General features: G+C 47.9%; 7 protein-coding genes across 7 annotated transcripts; 6 read left to right on the top strand and 1 right to left on the bottom strand.

Annotated features, from left to right (window-relative positions):
* Positions 1-24: 24 nt before the first annotated feature.
* On the bottom strand, positions 25-1507 carry N7518_000197 (protein kinase PKP2; the record flags this gene model as incomplete). Its single annotated transcript, XM_057181125.1, has 4 exons — positions 25-816; positions 872-1154; positions 1214-1333; positions 1395-1507. The coding sequence occupies 4 exons, from the start codon at positions 1505-1507 to the stop codon at positions 25-27; spliced, it is 1308 nt and encodes a 435-aa protein (XP_057046475.1).
* An 802-nt stretch (positions 1508-2309) lies between these two features.
* Positions 2310-6275, top strand: N7518_000196 (ubiquitin-specific protease UBP15; the record flags this gene model as incomplete). Its single annotated transcript, XM_057181124.1, has 12 exons — positions 2310-2318; positions 2383-2503; positions 2568-2604; positions 2651-2812; positions 2887-3044; positions 3101-3290; positions 3344-3452; positions 3511-3849; positions 3885-4437; positions 4496-5622; positions 5679-6114; positions 6166-6275. 12 exons carry the CDS (start codon positions 2310-2312, stop codon positions 6273-6275), a joined length of 3351 nt encoding a protein of 1116 aa, XP_057046474.1.
* Positions 6276-6641: 366 nt separating this feature from the next.
* N7518_000195 (p24 family protein) lies at positions 6642-7635 on the top strand (the record flags this gene model as incomplete). Its single annotated transcript, XM_057181123.1, has 4 exons — positions 6642-6788; positions 6900-7088; positions 7156-7435; positions 7558-7635. 4 exons carry the CDS (start codon positions 6642-6644, stop codon positions 7566-7568), a joined length of 627 nt encoding a protein of 208 aa, XP_057046473.1. The 3' UTR covers positions 7569-7635.
* A 4181-nt stretch (positions 7636-11816) lies between these two features.
* On the top strand, positions 11817-12194 carry N7518_000194 (uncharacterized protein; the record flags this gene model as incomplete). The annotated part of the gene is made up of 1 exon (XM_057181122.1): positions 11817-12194. The coding sequence occupies one exon, from the start codon at positions 11817-11819 to the stop codon at positions 12192-12194; it is 378 nt and encodes a 125-aa protein (XP_057046472.1).
* Positions 12195-14272: 2078 nt separating this feature from the next.
* On the top strand, positions 14273-15050 carry N7518_000193 (uncharacterized protein; the record flags this gene model as incomplete). Its single annotated transcript, XM_057181121.1, has 4 exons — positions 14273-14289; positions 14579-14736; positions 14794-14861; positions 14925-15050. 4 exons carry the CDS (start codon positions 14273-14275, stop codon positions 15048-15050), a joined length of 369 nt encoding a protein of 122 aa, XP_057046471.1.
* Positions 15051-19087: 4037 nt separating this feature from the next.
* On the top strand, positions 19088-19740 carry N7518_000192 (uncharacterized protein; the record flags this gene model as incomplete). The annotated part of the gene is made up of 3 exons (XM_057181120.1): positions 19088-19394; positions 19468-19550; positions 19624-19740. The coding sequence occupies 3 exons, from the start codon at positions 19088-19090 to the stop codon at positions 19738-19740; spliced, it is 507 nt and encodes a 168-aa protein (XP_057046470.1).
* A 618-nt stretch (positions 19741-20358) lies between these two features.
* N7518_000191 (RNA polymerase II-binding domain-containing protein) lies at positions 20359-22006 on the top strand (the record flags this gene model as incomplete). The annotated part of the gene is made up of 2 exons (XM_057181119.1): positions 20359-20508; positions 20567-22006. 2 exons carry the CDS (start codon positions 20359-20361, stop codon positions 22004-22006), a joined length of 1590 nt encoding a protein of 529 aa, XP_057046469.1.
* Positions 22007-22363: the final 357 nt, after the last annotated feature.

Here is a 22363-nt window from a genome sequence, read left to right as displayed (position 1 = left end):
CTGTGATATCCCCAGTATCAGGTCCTACACCGCGTCAATCGCCGCCCGAGTTGTAACCTGCTCGTTCTTGTTGCCGAGCTTCGAGAACTGCAAAAATGCGTCCACTCCATACCCTTCCAGACTGTGCAGCTCTAAACTGCCTGCCCAATATTCAGCATAGACTCGGCTCATAGGGAGACCCATCCCTAGACGGAGATTGGGCGGTCGGGATGTCAATGTGTCCAGGGATCCCTCATGGTATGATTCTCGGTCGGTGTGTTTACGGTCGTGTGACACTTGCAGTTCTTGCATCGTCGCCGCCATTGCGGGCACCTGTCCGAGATTTTCCAGCCGTGTTTGCGTGCGAGGACCTTTGCTAAAAGACCACAGATACGGCAGAATCTCTCGAGGGATTCCTCCTCCTTGATCAGATATGCGCATGATCACATGCTGCGGGGTCTCGCACACGAGCACTTCGATAGGTGGTGGGGGTTCGGTTGAATTCTGATACCGCTCCATCACTGCCTGCACTGAGTTTCGGAGAAGTTCTCCGATGATATATTCCAAGTGGCTCAAGATATATGGGAAGGTCGCGTCGGCATGGCCCTTCACGACGATCGCGGGGATCTGGGTCGACCCCGATATCTTCTTCATCAGATCTTGTGCGACCTTTCCACAATCCTCGATTACCTCCTTCGCCTTGCACTTTAGGAACACTTCGCCGACAAATTCTGCATTGATGTCGGTTCGGTCGTGGGAATCGGGGAAATGCCATGGTGAGTTGAAAGTTTCGGTCAGAGCTAGGTGCTGCTCTGCGATGACTCGGCGAGAGATTCGCTACCGATGAGATACTTGTCAGCTAGGAGGCAGGCCAAAGGTCGGCCTTACATACCGCTCGCAGAAGTGTGTTCATTAACCGGTCCATTTCGTCCGCTGGGGCGAGATTTCGGCATTCCAGCACGCCTATGGCCAGGTTGGGAATTGCAACTAGATGTTCTCGTAGCATTTCCTTCAGGATGTCACAGAAACGGTCATTATCGTCAAGCGTCTTAATCTCAGGAACCACCCGAGCCCTCTCGAATGCTTTGTAGTACAGTTCGTATACAAGGGTGAGATGGGGGTTGGCAACTACCACATATGGCAGCTGCTGGATGTCTCGCAGACGATGCGCAAGGCTGTCGATGACCCTGATCAGCCTTTTATTTTCTAATTCTGCAATTGACTCTCAACTTACCGAGTAGGAAGCTCGGTCCGCACGTAGTTTGCGGAGCTGATAAGTCGTGGTTCGGTCAAAGTACGACCAAAGAAGGTCAACTGACGAAGACTGATAGGTCGAATAGCTCGCTCCACCCATCTGCCAGTATATCCCAATTAGTATCCCCAGTTCAAGCATCGGAAATGTGAGTCATCCATACTCATCTACTGCAGAAACTGGCCGCCATGGCGGCGGGCTGTGAGCTCCAGAATAGAAGCGTTTCGAGGGGGATTGGAGGAGCTGCCAGCGTCTAGCTGGATAAGACAATCTCATTGTGCTCCATGGACTTATTCAATAAGTAACAGACCATAGAAGTGCTCACTATCTTGTGCGTGCGCGTAGTTGGGACTCCAAGAGTTTGGGGGTGCCGGGCGGTGAGCCAAGCATGTGACACCGACACAAGGCTTGTTATGGCAAGATCTGTTTTTTGTTGTCTAGATGATATATCTCGATATATGGAACGTTCTAAGACTGCAAACCCAATGTCATACGATCTGGATTCTCGTCCGAAGATGCCTCGGGTATAAGGCACTCGCACGGACTGGGGCTAAGCTCGTGGGCCCTTTCCAAGGTTGGATCATCTGAGGGCCACGGCATATTTAGTGATTGAGAGCATATTTAAAGAAGTATATAGAGCTTGCAGAACTTAAACGTATTTAGGTCGCTATCTATATCACCGCTAAATCGGCCCGGTATAAAAATAGGGCTTTTCTTCACCGTATACTTCGCATCTAGTCACTCCCGCATACATTATTGCACACTGCCAACTAAGCAAACTCCTTTTAGTTCCAATTCAAGTGAGCGACAAGTTAGAGCTCAGTAAAAAAGCTGTCAACTGCAGAAATCAAGCATATCAAAGACTGTTTTCACAGACATCATCCACCAATATCACTGCCGAGCCCTCGAGGCTCCGCCACCGCTAGCTCCCGGCCCTTATTATTTTGCGGGTTCAGACAAATTTCCTCCACCACCAGCTCTACAGTGTATTTCTTGCCAACATTCCGTCTTCTTATTCACAAAACTTTCCTCAAATACAACCTCTGACGCCTTCCGGGACGGGAAGGCGCTTTCCGCGATGGAAAACGTAAGAGATTCCCCGACCGTGCCCCTCGCTAGTGTCGTCATTGGATCTAACCCTGTTCTAACAGCTCGCGGAGAACGACATGCTTGTCGATGAGTACGATCAATACCCTGCCGAAAAGACCGATGTCGTCGTCGTATCCCGCTCGGGGTCCGACGAGCCTGAGTCCGCGCCGACCGCAGATGACCGTATGTTCTTTGTTGCTTCTCCTTCCTTACCACAAGCAAGAGGGCTGTTTGACGGGTTAGCTAGGCAAAGCATGGCACCCGAATGAGATCGCCCTCAAGCTGTGCACTGCCTCTTTGCTTATTTGTGCTAAGCGGTCGCTAACCAAGAGCCCCGGTGGATATAGATGCGGCGATGATGGCAAAGGTCCTCCCCCACAACACGGACCTCGAAACTCTAGACGAGGTCTATAACACATGGCGCTTGTCAGACTGGCGCAAGATGGAGCGCAAGTCGCACGGACCTGTCTTCCGATGTGGTGGTTCACCTTGGTGAGTGCTTGAAAACTCTTTGCCTGGATTGGCTCCATGGCTCTATGCCGGCATTGAATCTGACTCGGAAATAGGCGCATCCTCTTCTTCCCCTACGGCAATCAGACCGAATTCGCCTCGTTTTACCTCGAGCATGCGTGGGAGAACGGACCCCCGGAGAACTGGTACGCTTGTGTGCAGTTTGCGCTGGTGTTGTCGAACGTGAACGATCCTTCCATTTATACACACCATAGTAAGATATTCAATTCCGGAGGAATCGCTTGATCAAAACGCTAAGTCGAATTCTAGTTGCAACACACCGTTTCACCGCCGAGGAAGGGGACTGGGGTTTCACTCGATTCTCCGACCTCAAGGGCCTGTTCAGCCATCCGTGGGAGGGAAAATCCGTCCCGTTGGTGCAGGATGACGAGGCAATTGTCACGGCCTACGTTCGTGTAGTGAAAGATCCCACGGGGGTCTTGTGGCACAGTTTCCAAAAGTGTGTTTTTTCCGCGAGGTTTGACCCGAGTGAAGCTAATTTTCTCTTTTTAGTTATGACTCGAAGAAGGAGACTGGAATGGTGGGATTGAGGAATCAGGGAGCCACATGCTACCTGAACTCACTGTTGCAGTCGCTCTATTTCACAAATGCTTTCCGCAAGGTATGAAAGGGAAAAGTTCGATTGCTCCCGAATTATGGAGACTAATGAAACTCGTTAGGCTGTGTATCAAATACCGACTGACCAGGAAGCTTCGCGTGAAAACAGCGCGTGGGCGCTCCAGAGACTATTTTACAACCTCCAGACCAATGATGTTGCTGTTTCCACAACCGAGCTAACCGCATCTTTCGGATGGCAATCGAGTCAGATCTTTGAGCAGCAAGATGTACAGGAGCTCTCGCGAAAACTCATGGAAAGATTGGAGCACAAGATGAAAGGTACGATTGCCGAAAAAGTTCTGCCGGATCTGTTTGTCGGGAAAACAAAAACGTACATTTCTTGCATCAATGTCGATTACGAGTCTTCTCGTGTGGAAGACTTCTGGGATATTCAACTCAACGTTCGAGGCAACAAGACCTTGGATGACAGCTTCAGGGATTACATTCAGGTCGAGACCCTGGAGGGGAGAACAAGTACGAAGCTGGGCAGCCATACGGTCTGCAAGACGCTAAGAAGGGCGTCATTTTCGAGAGCTTCCCTCCCGTTCTGCATCTTCATCTCAAACGTTTTGAGTACGACCTCAACCTCGACATGATGGCCAAGGTCAATGATTATCACACATTCCCTATGGAGTTCGATGCAGCTCCTTATCTTTCTGAGAGCGCCGACAAGTCGGAATCTTGGGTTTACCAATTGCACGGTGTTCTCGTCCACAGCGGTAACCTCGATGCCGGGCATTACTATGCCTTCCTCAAACCCACCAAGGATGGACACTGGTACCGCTTTGATGATGACCGAGTCAACCGAGCTACTGACAAAGAAGTCCTGGATGAGAACTACGGAGACTCCCAGCAGCGCACGAACGGAGCGACTGGAGGACGGTCCGCTATCCGCACAAACAACGCCTACATGTTGGTCTACATCCGGAAGACAAGACAGGATCAAGTATTATTACCGGTCACAAAAGATGATGTGCCCTCCCACATTGGTATGTTAAGAGATTTCCGTTCTTAGGGGAATTGGACGGCTGGCTAACTATGGAATAGAGAAGCGTATGTCAGAGGACCGGGCGGAGATGTTGCGTCGCAAGAAAGAGAGAGAAGAAGCCCACCTTTACATGAATGTCGGCGTCCTTGACGGGGATTCATTCCGAAACCATCACGGCTTCGATCTGACTAGCAATGACCTACCCGCGGAAGATCCGGCGCTTCCCACGCAATACAAGATTCTTCGGACAAAGAAAGTCAGCGAATTTGCACAGGAAATCGCCGAAGAACGAAAACTCAAACCGGAAGCCATTCGATTCTGGGTCATGGTCAACCGTCAGAACAAAACAACCCGACCCGATCAGGTGATCCGCGACCAGGAAATGACTGTTGAGGAGGCGTACAACAAATTCGGCACTAAAGGTCAGATCTTCCGCTTGTGGATGGAGGTGTCGCCGACCGGCGCAGACGGACAACCTACTCCATGGCCCGATAATGACTCGATTCTCATTTTCCTCAAAAACTTCGACATTACGACCCAGACCTTGACTGGTGTTTGCTCTGTCTACGTCCACAAGAGCCAGAAGGTGAGCGAACTGGCCCCGACAATCCTTTCCAAGATGGATTGGCCTGCCGGTACAGAGTTCATGCTCTTTGAAGAGATCAAACATACCATGATCGACCTTATGAAACCAAAGCAGACTTTCCAGCAATCTGAAATCCAGGACGGCGATATTATTACCTTCCAGCGCTCAATCAAGGAATCCAATCTGCCACCCTCGGTACTTTACACAGACGCTCGGCAATTTTACGATTACCTTTTGAACCGCATGGAAGTACAATTCGCCCCGGTCAAGACCAATGAGGGGGAAACTTTCTACTTGACTCTCAGCCGCAAAATGACCTATGACCAGTTCGCCAAGAAGGTTGGTGAGCATCTCAGGGTGGACGAGACTCATCTTCGATTTGCACCCGTTATGGCTAGTACTGGCAAGGCCAAACCTTTCCTGAAACGAAACGTCAATCAGAACCTCTCACAGATCCTTAACGGTCAATATGGTGCCTACGGCTACACCATGCACCGGGCAGATGCTTTGTACTACGAGATACTGGACATGAGTTTGACGGACTACGAGAGTAAGAAGTGCTTCAAAGTGACATGGCTCCCCGATGGCGTCACCAAAGAGGTTAGTGTTAAGCATTCCATATCCATGCCGCAGGGCTTTGGCTAATATTCATTTAGGAGATTGTTGAGATCTTGGTTTCCCGTAGCGGTACCGTCGCAGATCTTCTGGCTGCGTTGCAGCAGAAGTTGGAACTGGGCGATGAGCCGATCCGGATTGCCGAAACACACAGTGGAAAAGTCTACAAAGAACTTCGGAGCGACCAAAGCGTGGCTGCCATTAACGAGTACGCCACACTGTACGCCGAAAAGATCCCATCGGAAGAATTGAATATGAACGCCGACGAGCGCGTCATTAGCGTGTTCAGCTTCGATCGCGAACCCAGCCGGACTCACGGAATCCCCTTCAAATTTGTTGTGAAGCCTGGAGAACTTTTCGCAGAGACAAAGAAACGCCTTTCCGCCCGCACACAGATCAAGGGCAAGAACTTTGAGAAGATCAAGTTTGCCGTGGTCCCCCGTGCATCCTTCTCTAACGCCAAGTATCTTGAAGATGGTGAGTGCCTTTGCTTTGATTCCATTGGTCGGACTGACTAACTCCTCTCAGGTGACATCTTGTCAGATATAGCGGCTAGCGCCGATGACTTCCTAGGTCTTGATCATCCCAACAAGAGCCGGAGCTTCTGGGGCAAGAGTGATGGATTCTCCATTCGTTAAACAAGTGTTAAAGTCATGGCGCTGGGGGGTTACGAGTCGAGGGCTGTATGCTGCAATCCGGTACATGAGCAGCGACACCCTGATGCGATGATCATGCCTTTCTCTTTTTATTTGCGTATTTTTTTCATGTAACCAGTCGAAGTAGAAGACAATACCGTCTGCATGATGAGTGCAAATTGTTTATTTCCCATGTGTGTGGTGTATCCCTACAAAATAGACTCGTGAAGTAGTCAGAAGTCGACATATGCGGAAGTTTGTTTGGATGCAAACAAGTCAAACAGCCGAAGACAAAGTTGGTCCGAACGGACTCCTGACGCGGATATCATCCCCCAGTTCAACGGTCCCTCTCGGTATATCTGTCTCACAATGCGGTTCGCTCTTTTCGCCGGTCTGGCCTCCCTGGTCTCATCCGTCACCGCAACTGCCCTGACCTACAGGCTCGAGGCGAACGAGAAAGCATGCTTCTTCACAAACGTTGAGCAGAGCAACGCCAAGGTGGCCTTCTACTTCGCGGTACGTCCAATTGGTTATCCATCAAACACATTCATTCAGTGATATTTTGTTATGGTCGCGGAGCTTTGGATACACTTGGCGGGCGCCAAATGCTGATATTGTACAATGTAGGTCCAATCTGGCGGTTCCTTCGATGTCGACTACTCCGTTACCGCACCGGGCGGCAAGGTCGTTTTAGACGGTGCAAAAGAGCGACAGGGCGACTTTGTCTTCACTGCGCAGAGCATTGGCGAGTACACCTTCTGCTTCAACAATGAGATGTCCACCTTCGCCGAGAAGATGGTTGACTTCGAGATTGCGGTACGTTCCATATCCATCGACTTGACGAACCGGTCAACAAATGCTAATTGGGCCATTGAACCTACAGGTCGAGAATGAACAGCGCGCCCAATTGCCCTCCCGCCAGGGCGCTAGCCCCGAGCAAACCACCAGTCTGGAGGAGTCCATCTACAAGCTGTCCGCGCAACTCTCTACCGTCTCCCGCAACCAGAAGTACTTCCGCACTCGCGAGAACCGTAACTTCAGCACCGTGCGGAGTACCGAGCGCCGTATTTTCAACTTCAGTGTGATTGAGTCTTTGATGATGGTTTCCATGGCTGCGTTGCAGGTCTTTGTTGTGCGCTTCTTCTTCCAGGGCGCCCGGAAAGGTATGTTCACATGTTCCCCGTATTTGAGATTGGATATAGGCGCAAGTCATGGTCGTGTTTGGACTGTTGTCGCTGCTGTCTGTCCTACTTGGATGATTCGTAATAACGATTTTTTGAAACAGGTTACGTGTGATATGAGCATGAGCATGAACAATAATATGATGCATTTTACTACCTCTATGTCCGGCGTGTTGGCCTAGTTATTTCTGTTGCAAAATCTATGTTCTTGTCTGTCTAGATCAAAAATATACTAGTATGGTACGAAGTAGTTGGCTTCGAGTCATGGTGGTCCGTTGATCGTATGTCACACCAAAGGAAAGCCATTGAGGTGAATATTTGGTTTCCAAAAGAAACATGAGAAAGATGAATTCAAAGCTGATGGTCTACGATGTTTCATTAGGTAGGGGGACTTACAACTCACTAAGAGAAGATCGGTTGACATGTCAGTATGATCAAAGGACACTGTGATAGCGTATGCCCGGCACGCTCGAGATGCCCGATGTTATACGTCGTAAGCCCCAAGTCTCCAAACCATTCTTGCAGAGATATGAACGGTGTCCGTCGAAGAGATTGTCCAAAGAGGAGGTCGGGTGGTCTGCGAACGACATCGATGAGCACCGAATCATAGCGCAGTCGGGAAGGTGGGGGTGATCGTTGCTTCATGTTGGTATATGTTGGTATATGCTCGCAGGGATAGAAACTGTTTATGTTAGATGGTCTTTTGCTGACTCGAGGCCGATGAAAAAGTGTGTCGATGTTGTGCTGGACCCGTTCTCCATTCTCGCACCTCTCTCGGTGAACGCAGCCGGGGAATCAGGCACTCAATGCTCGCTGCTAGCAGGGACAGAGCCTGTTTCTAGACGAAGGAAATTTCGGTTAGAATGTGGAATTCAGTACGTGGAATGACTTACAACAAAACAACATGCGACCAGGGTCCAGACCGCAGAGCAAAGGCGTTTGGAAGCTCACATACTAATGAGTTTCTAACCGGTTTCATACGTCAGTCATACATTGGATGTCCTCCCCATATATCATGCCAAGTCCAATGCATTGATAAACCTTGGAACACTAGCGTGCTGAGTGTTGTCCCAGGTACGGGGCAATGTTGTACAAAGTACCATCGAGATCGATATCTGATCCAAAACAGGTTTTTGACTTTCAATATACGAGTGGCATGCAGCAAAGAGGATCGATAATAAATGTGTGGATATGGGGTTGTGTCTTGCCCAGGGGCATCCGGGGAAGGAGCTATGACGTGAGGCACTTCCGGTAGAATCAGCTAATAAGAATCGACTAGTGATATCATATGCTTGCTACGGTGTACAAGATACGCTGTACGCTAAGCTTTCGTCCTCTTTGGCCTACAATGCATCATAGCGATCGCCGTCAAGAGGCTGTGGTGAACCACATATGAACCCACAAGACCATTATGACGAGGCTCAGATCAGACTTTCCCGATTCGGAAAACAATACATACAACATACATTGTTGCTGTGCGCCGATCAATGTAAACGGTACTTGAGTCAGATACCGGGGTTTGACAATCCCCAGCGTATCTCAAATGATATCACAGGTCTTCAGACCAGGCACGAGATGGATCAGGATAATGAAGAAAGTGGATCGTGAAAAGTCATTAATTGGCATTCGATAAGCAGAGGAAGACCCGCAAGTGCACAATGCATAATCGCGCACGCTTGTTTTTGACACGCTCCGCTGTTGATACAATCCACGTACATTATCCGATGCCGTCATATCTATGATCAGCCCCTTGTGGTGGAGGAGCGGTATTATGGATCAAACTCTATTAGACTATATTGTGAAACTTACATTGTACTCCGCAAGTTTCTTTCGACTTGCGACATCGCATAGAATTTGAGTCAATCCTTATACACATTAGTATCATAGTTTCTCCACCAATTGTAACAATATCTCTCTGGATCTGCATATTGTAGCATGATAAGCTCAGTATATTACTTGCATTGGTCTAGACCGGTGCTAGCTGGATTAGACTGCTTCCTCAGAACAGGTCTAGTTTGAAAAGTCAGATGGCCGATCATGACTGTAACGGACAACATAGGTTGTGTGTCAAACGCTCGTCTGACGTTGCTGTATCTCTCGTACATGAAACATATCTCGGGGAAAGGAGATCTGATATGCTGGGTATAGGCCTCCGCTTGCCCTAATATGTCAGATATGTCAGTCTAGGTTTGTAGTAGTAGGTACTGTATAGTACGGCACCATCAAGCTGGGCAAAATGTACAACATGATGTTGAGGCAAATTATCGTATATCCGGTATCCGGTGTCAAGCTGATCTTGCAATAATTTGCCTCCCCCCTCCCGGCTGGCATCAACTTCCGTCCAGGGTTCATGGATGGCAAATCCGTACCCTCCTCCATCGTTCTTCGGTTACAGATGATCCTACCACTGGCTCCCACGTGTCGTACCGATCATTCATGCCAATATCCTATCCTTCTAGAACAATTTCAGACTCCAACAAGGTGGAACGACCCTGGTTTCCATATCGGAACACAGTCGGTCGCGAGTTTCGGCTCCGACTCTATTGATAATAGAATCTTTTGGTTCCAGTACCGTGCTTGAGATTCATCTGCCGGAAGTCAGACATATTTGCGATTACACACAATATAGAGTAGAGTTGTGGTCAATATACAAACATAATATCATTTGAAGATGAGGGCTCCCTGACGTCAGGTGCTATTCTGCCTCAGGCATCAACGCTAAAATTCTCAGATCACTAGCTCCTCTCCACACGCCCCCATTTCTCCCTGCTATTTTGTCCATTTCTGATGCTACCGCAGCGAATAAGACAGTCTGAGAACTAATTAAACCTTCATCTGCTGCAAACTATGTCTCCACTGTGGCTGACAGCCTCCATGCCTTTGATACGATGTACCAGACCGTTCCGGGTTCAAGCTCAGTTCCGCTTTTGATAATCGAAAACCAGCCTCGGGTCCTTTCGTTTGCCAATTCTACGACCGGCGAATCTCCGCCGGCCGAAATACAAACCTAAATCGATTGCTCGGGTCGCCCCGATGCCTGGGGGGTATGACGGCATAGCTCCGTTCGACCTGAGCCTTAGCTACGCAACGGCACGCCCCTTTTTCTCCTGCGGCCACCCGGGATTACTTGATCTATCGGTTTATTTTGAATCAATCGATGGTTCCAGGGCTCTCGCTACTCCGTACTAGAACTACACCCTGAATTGCGGCTTTTCAACCGCGTATTGACCACTTTACCACTCCTGCGCCGGGTCTCCACCAACGATGTCCACATTTTCCTTCACAAGAACACCCTATCCCGTAGCGAGACAGAATGCAAGATGGGCCTCGCCCCTCAAAAGCCCATGGGAATTCAATTATGATTCGTCCTGCGGACGTCAGGCAAAGATCTGCAGGGGACCGGACTGTAATTGTGCCGATCTCAAACCGCCTTCGCCTCTCACTGGTCATCCACATTCCCCAGTGACCTCATCGGAGAACGGTGACCAATCCATGGGTGGAACAGCTGATGATATCGCTCCCAAAGTGCACCAGTCTCTGTGCACATGTGGATATTAGTTAGTTCATAACGTCCTCTGATGATGATTCGACCCCACACCGTGCTCCTGGACGTACCCAATAATCGGTCGACGCGGTCACTTACCTCCAAAAAATAAGGGCTGGGGTTTATGGATGCTCGGTTTATGATGCTTCTTACGATGATGCGTGTGATGATGCTTCTTACATATGATGTCGCCTAGGAGAAATTATCCTCCCCCCTTTCACCCCCTCCCCCTTTTGGCCAATTATGTCACTGTACTCCGCTTGGTGTAATCGGTAGAGATCTCGTGCTTACCATGGATGAAGCAGAAATTAGGCACCCTATTGGCCTATCAGAGGCAAACATAGGTGCGTTTGCATCAACAATCCACCGATGTGATTTCATATATATAAACCTTGCTCGCAGATTGGATCCAATTGTTCTTCGTATATGCCCTAACTCCTGAATCTGCCCCATAGCACTTTCCCCTACTATTTTATGCGCTGGCCCGGACAACGTACCGTCGGACTTTCAATTTACCATCGCATTATCTTTCCTATTCGCAATCTTTAGGACCATTACTATTCAACTCAACTGCCAAAATTGGTTAGATCTTGAAATATTCCACAGGTGAGTGACCTTGAATTGACTGGTAAATACCATCCGGCTTCCCCACGGCACCCCTCCACGGGGATCGTCCCATACATCAGCCTTATCCCCATGCCGTCCTATATTATAGCACACAGACCGTCATGATGCCACTGATCAGCACTGTTAGCGCTGCCCTGATACTTTGTCTCAAAAACATAAGCTGACCCGTTCACTACTAGCGATTCTTCCACCATGACTCACTCCGCTCAAACGCAACAAGCAACCGAAGACATCCACTCCATGTTCCCAACTGCTGGCGTGGACAACATGGCCAGTGAGACTCTTGTCGAATCTTACCGGTCGCTTGATCCCTCTGCCGCCTCGCTGGAGGACTACAACCGCTCCATGCTGGAATACACCCAGCGCCAAATGTCTTCCTTCGTCGACACGGATAACTCTCGCCGTGATAGCCGGAGCAGCGGCAAGAGTGGCCGTAGCCTCGCCTCTAGCGGCAGCAACATGTCCCGACAGGCCAATGGGCCTCTCACGCCCATCAGCAATGCCGCCCCCTCCGCCGAGAACAAGATCGGTAGCCGTGACATGGCCGACGCTAAGTCTGTTGGATATTAGGGCTTTCCTCTATCAAGGTATGCATTTGCCCTCATCTTAATATCTTTGATTCGCAGGAATGCTAACGAATGTCTTTTCAGTGTCCTATTCCACCAAGACCGTGATCTAGGATCATAACGATACATGGCATTGGCGAGCTGTTGATGGCCTTATTGGGCCATCAGCGGCCACGTCTAATTTCCGTCAGTGCCTACCCAAATGCAGAATTTTCTGCGGAGTTTTATGAGATTCGCGCGGGAGAGCGTGCCTGCTTTTAAGCGATATATTGAATTGTTTTTTTTCTAGTTTGATTTCTATTTGGCCTCGGCTTGTCTGGGTCAACTATGAAAGCGCTTTTCATTCCCCCAACCCCTTTTTACCAACTTTTTACCAACTTTTTATTTCTGCTCGGCATTTTCAGGATATCCGTTGACTCTCAGCGTCGAAGATGTCTTGAATCCCTACCGTGACTTTTACCTTCTCATTCTTGTCACCTGTGACCGCTTTGGAGTTGCTCCTTGAACTGAAAAGCAGTTTACAAACGATATTTCATCCCCATTTCGAAAATTTCTCGAACGCTATCCATTCTCCTGGGGTCTGGGTATGTGATCAATGCTTGATATTCCTTCTGGAAAGGAATATTGGCCTGTACATTACTTGTACTTCATCCGAGCGATTCCGTGCTTTTCTTTCTTTTTGATTCGATGTGATGAACCAACTTTCAACTATACCCTGTTACGATACCACCTAGCCATGTTGGCCATTGATGACCTGTACAATTATGCGCAATCGAACCGGAGCAATCTTGTTTTTTTGCCATTTGGTGGTGTTTTATTTCCTTTCTCCTTTCTTCTTTTCATTGGCTGGATATAGCTCGTAATGTTGTAGCCCCGCGTAGTACGAATGGTTCGATTGGTATCAAAGAATACTGGCTCTAGTTCATTTACGTTATTTATCAAGTTATCGAATGGTGGCTGAACCAAGGCTTATGATCTGAGACAATTTGACGTCACCGCAACAATCCTATTGTGGCTTGAACGAAGGATGCGTTTATCGCGCCTGCTTTGTAATCTTCAATCTATTTTTGCACCTTTTTTCCGGGTTTGTTCGGTATCTTTTCTAGTTTTTTGTTGCAATACATATGTAAGCGGCAAGTCACCGGAATAGAATGCGAAGCAAGCAGAAGAAGGAGAATATATTTTGAAGGAGGTTTTGGACGAGATTGGTGTCGATCTGAATCAGGCAGTTCGTTACCCCAAACATTGCAAAGTGGATTTCATCCACAGTTTGGGGAAACACCCCAACAACCCTCATACTCCAGGGAATGCTTGACGGGTTAACATTTGCGGCTTGCAGGAAGCGTCTTGAGCGAGAAGCATTGTGGAATTGGTGGTACGCTTCGACCAGAGTAAAGAGCTTTGTAAGTTCTCGTTGACATCCACGAAGTACTACACCCAGCATCAATGAGAATATCATAACAAATGCACGTTGTGGTCAGAAACACAGGAACTGGGAATCCTTCTTCGCTCTGCTACTGAATATTTGTTCTTCATTTCCAAATCGACCTTGAACACAGGCTATTTTGCTCAGACTCGATAATCGCGGGGTGTGCTCTGACCCCACTTGGTCTGTTACCGAAATCACTGATGGGATGAAAGATGTCACTCGTCTTTATAACAGCAGCCTGGTACTATCAGATTTTCTAGGAAAGAATCGGCCCTTACTGACAATGAGAAGCTTTGTAGTGAATGCTTTATCAAAATTTGGCGCCAGCGTCTGATGTCACCCCTACTACCGGACGGTGCACATACTCAGTATCTCCTGGACCAGTATCATAATATTCAACGGAATTGCTCAACAACCTTGCCAGTCACTACCTATAGTACAACTCTTTTTGTTACAGCTACTACCACTGTGACTGCATCCACACCCGCGGGGACGGTCACCGCAACAGCGACTTCGACTACATGTATGGGTCAACTAGTGCAGCCGTTTGACACTTATCGACCCTGTTTCAACATATCTGACACTTACAATGTCAGCACCGGGGCTGTCGTCCGTGCGACTAATAACGAGTTCTGTGAATATGATTCTCCTATATGTCTGCCTCCCCCCTGTGAGATTGATACTGTGTGGTATAATCCTACTTGGTTAGTATGATTCTTACCCCCAAAAGAAAAAGACACTTGACGTGCATTTGCTGACGAAGGAGTCAGTGAGGAACTTGCGCAAAAATACTCAACGGCCAGCAATAATATCACCTTGACTCAGTTCCTTACTTGGAATGCCAACATTTTGGGATCCTGTGGATTCTTGAATGACGCGCAGAGAATTTGCAAAAGGTCTGGATTAAAGCAGATACCACCTTTCTTGCTTGGTTATGCTGACTGATAGATATGGTTTAGTCCGCCAGGAGGACACTTCTCTCCCACTGGAGCCACATCTGATTACTGCAGTGCAGGTAACTGTATTTCCGGTGCCTGTGAGACCACTGTCGCAACCACGAACGGTACCTGTGGTCCTTCTTGGGGGGTACTACTTGCACAAATCCAAGCTTTGGGTCGTAAGTCGCCCGCTATCCTAATTTCAAAATGCACCTCCCAGACTAACATATCTATAGCTGCTGCTCAATCTATGGCTATTGTGGAAGTGGGTCGGATTACTGCGGTCCAGGAAAATGCTACTCTGGTAAGTGCGATGGTGCAGACGGTGGATTGAGTATCAATGGAGAATGTGGCCCTAGCTTTGTAGGTAACAAGACCTGTGTTGGCACGCAATTTGGCGATTGCTGCTCTACTGCTGGTTATTGTGGAAGCACAGAGGATTACTGTGGTATCGGAAATTGCTATGCCGGTGCCTGTCTTTGAACCTTGTTAGTATTCATAGATCAATAAAGATTGATCTAAGAATGTAACAGCCTTCAGTAGGGGTCCTGAACCAGTTTTATTGCCATGGTAATTAATACTTAGAGCAAAAACTCGATTTATGTGCACTTGAAATACTCTAGATCTTCCATGCTCTTAAGCATTTCAGAATGGGCCCCCGTTGGTTGTTGTGTGATTGTTCGGACCCCTCCCTGTCCGATAGTACAGGCATCGACTGACCGTCTACTATAAAGGTTCACCGCTTTCCTAGCCGCTTTTCCTACGATTTGCATACTTGCTTGCTTATTGCTGTTTTGTAACTGTTTGCTAGATTGCTAAGTGAGAAGGTTCGATGTTTGCAATGTTTGCAAATGGTCAGCTATATCAACAGGCTGCTTCCCACTTTACAACTTGCTTCTTTCTTCATCCTCGTTATTTTGTATTGAATGTACTCTTCTATCATTGCAAGAAATCGCATGCCAAGCTGAGAGTATCTACCACGGGTGCAGTGAAATTCCAATTCCACACTTGGTGAAACATACCAATCAACAAGCTCCACGTTGGACCCTGCAATAAAACTCTACTTCCTGATACAGCTTAGCGTTATCCTTAGTCCAGGCCCCTTAAGACAGTCTTCGCTAGTTTGCAAAATCCCTCATTTCGGTGTCCGGGGTATTCTATCCTACTGCTAGCTGCACTAATGCCGGAGTCCCAATTTGACCCGGCACTTTCTGCCGAGTTTCACAACAAAATTTTGGAACATGCATGGACAGGGGCCGGAAATGACTTGGTTACATTGCCTTCCACTACTTGGTGGCAAAGTTCCGCTCCCGTAGAAATTGATTCCCGTCTGGTTCCGAATCTGGCATCGTTCCTACGCCTGGCGAAGGTAGTTAATTCTACCCCGCCGGGACCAGGCTCCGGTCTCTACTTCTTTTATTTTTTGCGCGGTTTACAGGAACAAACGCGTTTTTTTGATTCCTCAACCCTCAAAACATGGGGTGATCGTTTTGTTTGGTTATATCCGGCTACCGGGGCGGTCGATATTGAGGAAGTTGGTATCATGTTTGTGATTGACTTATCCTATTAATATTTTACTATTTTATTCTAACTATAAGTTAGCTTCGATCAGAGTACAGAGCTTGCAGCTTTTTTTCCCGACTGGGAAAGTCTGATTTGCGATTGCGAGAAATCATGGCAATGGAGACCTCTACAGGATATCCTTGCAGTATACCTTCAGATAATCGAAGATAGAAAGGTATATACGTCTTCAATACCTTCGAAATTCTTCCCATGGAATCTTCAAAATTTCACAAAGTGTGATATCGAAAAAGCAGTGGCCGCTTTTATTCGACATATCGACACTATTGAGCAAAAACTTCCTACATCGTCATCGCCCCAGACCCAGATAGATCTTTTATATCCTACCATAGTCCTCGATAAGGCTTATATAAAAGAGGATACTTTTCTCCGATCATTTCTTCTCGCTCTTCCGCGTCGATATCTTTCGTTCCGATATATCGCTCCTGGGATTCAACTCCAATCGCTGTCAGATATTATAGATCAGCCTTTTCCTAAGCTTTTCTCTGATTTAAGTGATAGGATCGACTATAACGAGAAGGATACAATTCCTCTACTTCTATTCAGGGGTGAGGGAGAGAGTATATCCCCTTGGGTTGGACCCTGGTTCCCTGACGGGGAACCAAGGTCTATCCCTACTGGCCTTTATATAGAAGATATTCATAAGGATATAGCGCAAGACTATGGCAATCAGTGTAAGCTACTTTTACCTTTTGGTATCGGTGCGAATGGCTATGCACGAAGTAGTAACGGCCTACTACTTGGTTATTCTTCGAATCCTCCTCTACTTACCGATGAAGCCGATCAGCTATATCAAATTATCTACTACTCTGGGCTTCTCCCTGGATGGAGTCATGGCCAGTTCTTGGATAAGATATTGACGAGCTGGGCAGAGCGTGTTGAGTTGGGTGATTGGGTAGTCACGGAGGATGGCGTTTCTGGAGGGATGGAAAAGTTTAAGGAGGCTGATACGTCTCTTCATTGGGAGAAGTACTATACTGCGATGTGTTGGTGATGGCATGTTGAAATGCAGGTTGGCTTTCCAACCGTTTTGGGCTCACTTTCTGCACTCTGTGACGATCTGCCGACTTGTGCCTGCCGACTTGCGTACCTGCCGCCACAACCTGGAACCTCGGCCCTCGCACCTGCCAAGTTCGCACCTTATGGTCGTTCTTTCCCGAATCGGAAGCGAGGTCGTGTTTTGCATGGTTTGCAACGAGGGACCGCACAAAACCGAGTCGAAGGGATCTGTAGATTGTTTTCCTTTCTCTTTCTTCCTTGTACTTAGAATCTTGAATGAATTGCACTTTTTTCGAACTGGCATGTAACACACTCAACTTATTGTTGTATACGGTCCAATATTATTGGAACCCTCACAACATAAGCGAGTTTCCCCTTTATGTATTTAAGGCCTGCGACCATTAACTTGTAGACCTTGAGACTTTTATACATTCCAATTGCATACCATACACTTGGCAAGTTGGATCATTCCCTTCTTATAATACTCTGGTTACATGCAGTATTCCCCTTTGACTAATGCGACCCCCCGGGCTGCCTGATTTTCATCTCACCTCACCGCCCTCCATACAATTTGTATAGGGGATTGGTAATATAACCCCCCCCTCCCTTGAAATAACCCTCCCTGCCTGAATTATCGGGCATTATTTATCACCGCCTTCCCAATCGGGTACCACATTTCCTACGCTCAGGTCTACCACTCTCTACACCGCCTTCTAATTTTGTACACCGCCTTCTTAGGAAACCCAGGTACCTGCACTTTGTATGTAAGCCCCTAACAAAATTAAGTCGCTCTAGATCAAAGAGATTAATTGTTATGTGCCAATTCAAATCAGAAGAAAGAGTGCATTTTGAATAAGATTCTAAACGTAGAGAAAGAAAGGAAAAGAGAATAAAATGCATGTTATTTTACTGTATACTACTCCATAAAGTTTAACCATATGGTAGTCTATTTTTTCTGCCGGTTGGATTATTCTGCCAAAGTTAGCCGATGACATTTCACCGCATTATTTCTATGATTTTGGAGCCCATAGGATAAAACCCCCTGGTCAGATATGCACTCACGAGGTTATGATTTAATTGCTTCGCTTCGCTCCGCAATCAAGGGATTAAAACATGTAGGTGTGAGATAAAATACACGTTTTTTTCGATCAAAATGTAGGGTTTTTAAAAGTGTAGAATTAAGTTTAGCAGAATTGAATTGATGAACGCACCCCCTTGCATACCTCCGAAGGAGAATCTGATACACTCACAAGAAGCTGTCCTCCCAACGAGTTGTGCCATTGAATGTAGAATGGGTTAGTTAAAGATGCTATCAATCATTGCCATGACTATGTTGTTGTATGTTCCAATTGACTCTGTGATATCGCAGCCAAAATAGATATATTTCCCATAATCAACAGAGTACCAGGACCCAAGCCCACATACCACAGCACGAACTCTCAGAAAGACCAATAGGAGGAATTGCCGAGCGTTCACATTCCACATGGTTCAGCTCGGCAGCGAATCAAGGCCATATCGTGCCTTTCTGAACAGAGGGATGAAACCCCTAGAATCTCGGATAGATTGTGAGCCAACCAAAACCGCCCAAGGGAGGAAGGCAGAAGAAACTGCAATGAGCCTATTGAGGCTGGCAGGACCGCCCAGAAGACCGAGCACTGCATATATTGAAGTTCAACATCGTGTTTTCCTGTTTCTTCCCCTCCGACACGCCTATCCGACAACATCTGCGACAACCAACCGGTCCAGCTCCAGCCATTCATTTTGGTCTTAATTTTGGAGACCAGTACACACTCTTTTAATCCACTGTCTCTAAAATCGACGTTCATTTCGGATATTCAAGTCTCATAACCCTACGCGACGTGGCCAGTCGTTCTACAGTACTATTCATCAACTCTATATTTTCCATACCTACACGGCACAACATATACGAAGAGCAAAAAAGCAGCAACAATGCGCCTCACAACTCTCCTCACGGGCCTTGTATCCCTTCTGTCCGTCACCACTGCCATCCCAATGGCAAGCGAGGCACCAACTTATACAACCTCCGTGGAAAAGTCTCTCATCTCGCCCTCGAGCTCTGCTTCGGCTTCACCCACCCCCTCGCCCAACCCTTACGAGGCTTACACATGTCCTCCGGGTAAGTTCAAGTCTTGCTGCATGTCTGTGCAGCAGACGGGCAAGGACATTGTCAAGTCGCTTGGCGAGTTAGTGCCAGTTCTCGGTGGGGTGCAAGTTAGCTCGGCTATAGCTTTCCAGTGTATGTTCCTCCCTGTCTCTTTAAATAGCCCGAAAGCTTGATCAATTTATACTAATCCAATGTGCCTTCGCAGGCAAGAACATGACTGAAAGAGAGGTTCCTGATACCTGCACCGGGAAAGGTTATAACCCCATGTGCTGCAATACCCAGAATGATGTATGTATCTCATCTTCCGTTTAATTTTTTTTTGTTCTATAAGAGAATGTATCTGACTATCCTTTTCTTTTAGGGTACCTCCTTCAACACCTGCAAGCCTTTCGAGGATGTGAAGAGGGCTTATTATTCGAACCAGATGAAGGATGTTCCAGAGTCACAGGCTGATATGATCATGGACATTCTCACTTAATGTCAACCATCTGGTTGGCCCGGAACTCTGTGGCATGGACTGAGTGCCGGATAAACTGTTGGGGTTGTATACTGCTAATCGAGGAGAGAGAATAATTGTGTCTGTTTGTTTCTTTTTACTTCTACTCGATATTATATGGTCACTTTCCTTTTGATAGTTTGGTTCATGGAGATTACAGTGTGTACTGTAGGCTGTTATTTTCTACGTTCTATTCATCCCCGCAGGCTCTGTATACATAACTTTAGATTGCTTCATCTAATAAGAGCCCGAATCTCACCAGGTTGGATTCCATAGCTGTTTATATATATTATCCTATCTCTACACAAAATCAGACATAGCCGAGATATCAAGTTTTCTCCTGGAGGTTTCTTCGTCTGACACATCTGACATATATGGTCGGCCCTCATCGCCATGGTATATCGTCCTGATATGTAGTTGTGTCAATTAAAATATGTATACATGTACTCTGTGGTACTCTGTGGTAGGTACTCTGCTTGGTACCTGGAGGAATAGCAAAAGTCACGTGCGATAAAGCTTCGATAAGCTCCTAACATGAAATTGGAGATCTGCCCACCTGGTTCTCTCCTCAACAGATCCATCGTGAGATCGCTGACCACGATGGCGACTCATGGTGCTGTTATCCTCAAGGCTGCATTTGCAGCTTGTCTCTTACGCCCGGATCCTACTTCGGTTCCTCGAGATGAGATAACCGCGTTCCACATCTCCCTTGAGCGCGCGTTGTCGCATTGCTCCCCAGCCAATATTCAGGTCTGAGCCGTTGTCACCGTTGTTAACTGTCAAGTCCCAGCTTACTAAATACCTACAGACCTGTAAAGCCTGGTTGCTTCGATTTGTCGCATTTTCATCTAATAGGGTCGGGGGTCTAGTCAATTACCTGGAAGCTCTTGCTGCGTCTTTCTCACCATCCCAGCCCACTGGATCCAAACTTTCACCCAAGCGCCAACGCCTCCACCTACTGTATTTGATCAATGATCTGTTACATCATTGCAAGTACCACCTGGACAGCCCTTCAACCTTCTCCACAGTGAGCGGGTCCCTGCAGCTACATCTCGTGAAATTGGTCGGCTACGCAGCGAGCTGTGATCGCCAAAAGAACCCACGGCACCATCGACGGCTAGATGAGCTGCTAGATATCTGGTCTGAGCAGGAATATTTTCATGCCGAGTTAGTCGACAAGCTTCGGGAAGTTGTGATTATGGGGTTGCCGATAAGTTCCAACGATGCGGCCAACGAACTAAACCCAGCCAAGAAGCCCGGCAAGAATGTGCCCTTTGTCATGCCATCTACACACGGAGATCCATCGACGCGCTGGCACGAAGTTCGTGCAGGCAACATTTATGCCCACATTATTCCCGACTCGATTATACCCATCCGACCTGATGACACGAAACCGATACAGTTACTAGCCGGTCCTGCCGATGCAAATTCGGTGGGAGCCCTCAAAGCCTTTCTCGGTGATGTGAACCAGCTCTTCGATCCGGAAACCTCTGGGGATGATAGACATGCAGACATCGACCAGCTGGGCCAGACAGTGATCCGGGGTGAGAACACAGGCGACATTCTCGACGGCGAACACTACCACGGATGGTCCCTGGAATTCTGTCAACCCGCAGATACAGACACCGAGCACTCGCGCGGCCGGAGTCGCAGCCATAGTGGATCACGAACTAATAACAAGCGCCGGCGCTACAGCTCCAGCTCTATCAGCCAGTCCGAGTCACAATCTCCGAGTGGATCACGACCATACAAACATGGTTTCCGTCGCCACGAGGCACGATCAAGAAGCCGTTCTCCACAGCGCTCACGAAGCCGCGAAAGCTCATACACACCTCGGGAGCCGTCCACTTCACACTTCCCGCCACCTCACCATCCTCAACATCCCCCACCCACCAACTTCTTTCCCTCTACCCATATCCCTGGACAGTATGCCCATCCCATGGGTCCCAACACCGGTTATCCCCAAGTACCTGCACCCAACTACGGTTCTTGGCCTCCGCCTCCTCCGCATATGCCGACCATGCCCTTCCCCCCACCTGGACCCGGGCCCTCTTCGTCAGCCTTCCCTCCTCCGTACTATCCTCCACCTTCTATGCCGCAGGGACAGAACCAAGGACAGAACCAGGGACAACAGCAGGGGTACGGGATATCTCCGGGTCAGTATCACTTCCCTCCTCCTTATTCTGGGGGTCAGCAGGGTGGACCCTGGGGAGGAGCTCCTCCCCAGGGCGGCCGTGGCTGGCAATAAACATGTGCACCCCTGAACATGCTCGAAATGCAATCGATTCCAATGAATTGAGTCGGTGGAAAGGCGACAGCCTTCCATGCTGTGGTTGTCACAATTACGGCCACACCGCAGTGGGTGTACTTATTAAAAACTAGATAATTGCTGCTGCATTTCGAGTATATAAGACCATATTTTACTGTTGAATATTAGCTAGGCTTAACAGTTGTCTATCAGTTTACCAGATTTCCGATCTTCAGAGTAGAGTCTCGGAAGTGAATTCCCGTCTATAGCCATTTTTCCGCAGTTAACGCGTGAAGTCTATTACGGCGACCTGCATGCCACACTAAAAAAGATTCCCCACACATTTTGCGACTTGAA

Source organism: Penicillium psychrosexuale (assembly GCF_028828465.1).
Source record: "Penicillium psychrosexuale strain IBT 29551 chromosome Unknown utg000001l, whole genome shotgun sequence".
Lineage (NCBI taxonomy): Eukaryota > Fungi > Ascomycota > Eurotiomycetes > Eurotiales > Aspergillaceae > Penicillium > Penicillium psychrosexuale.
This window is presented reverse-complemented; position numbering and strand designations above follow the sequence as displayed.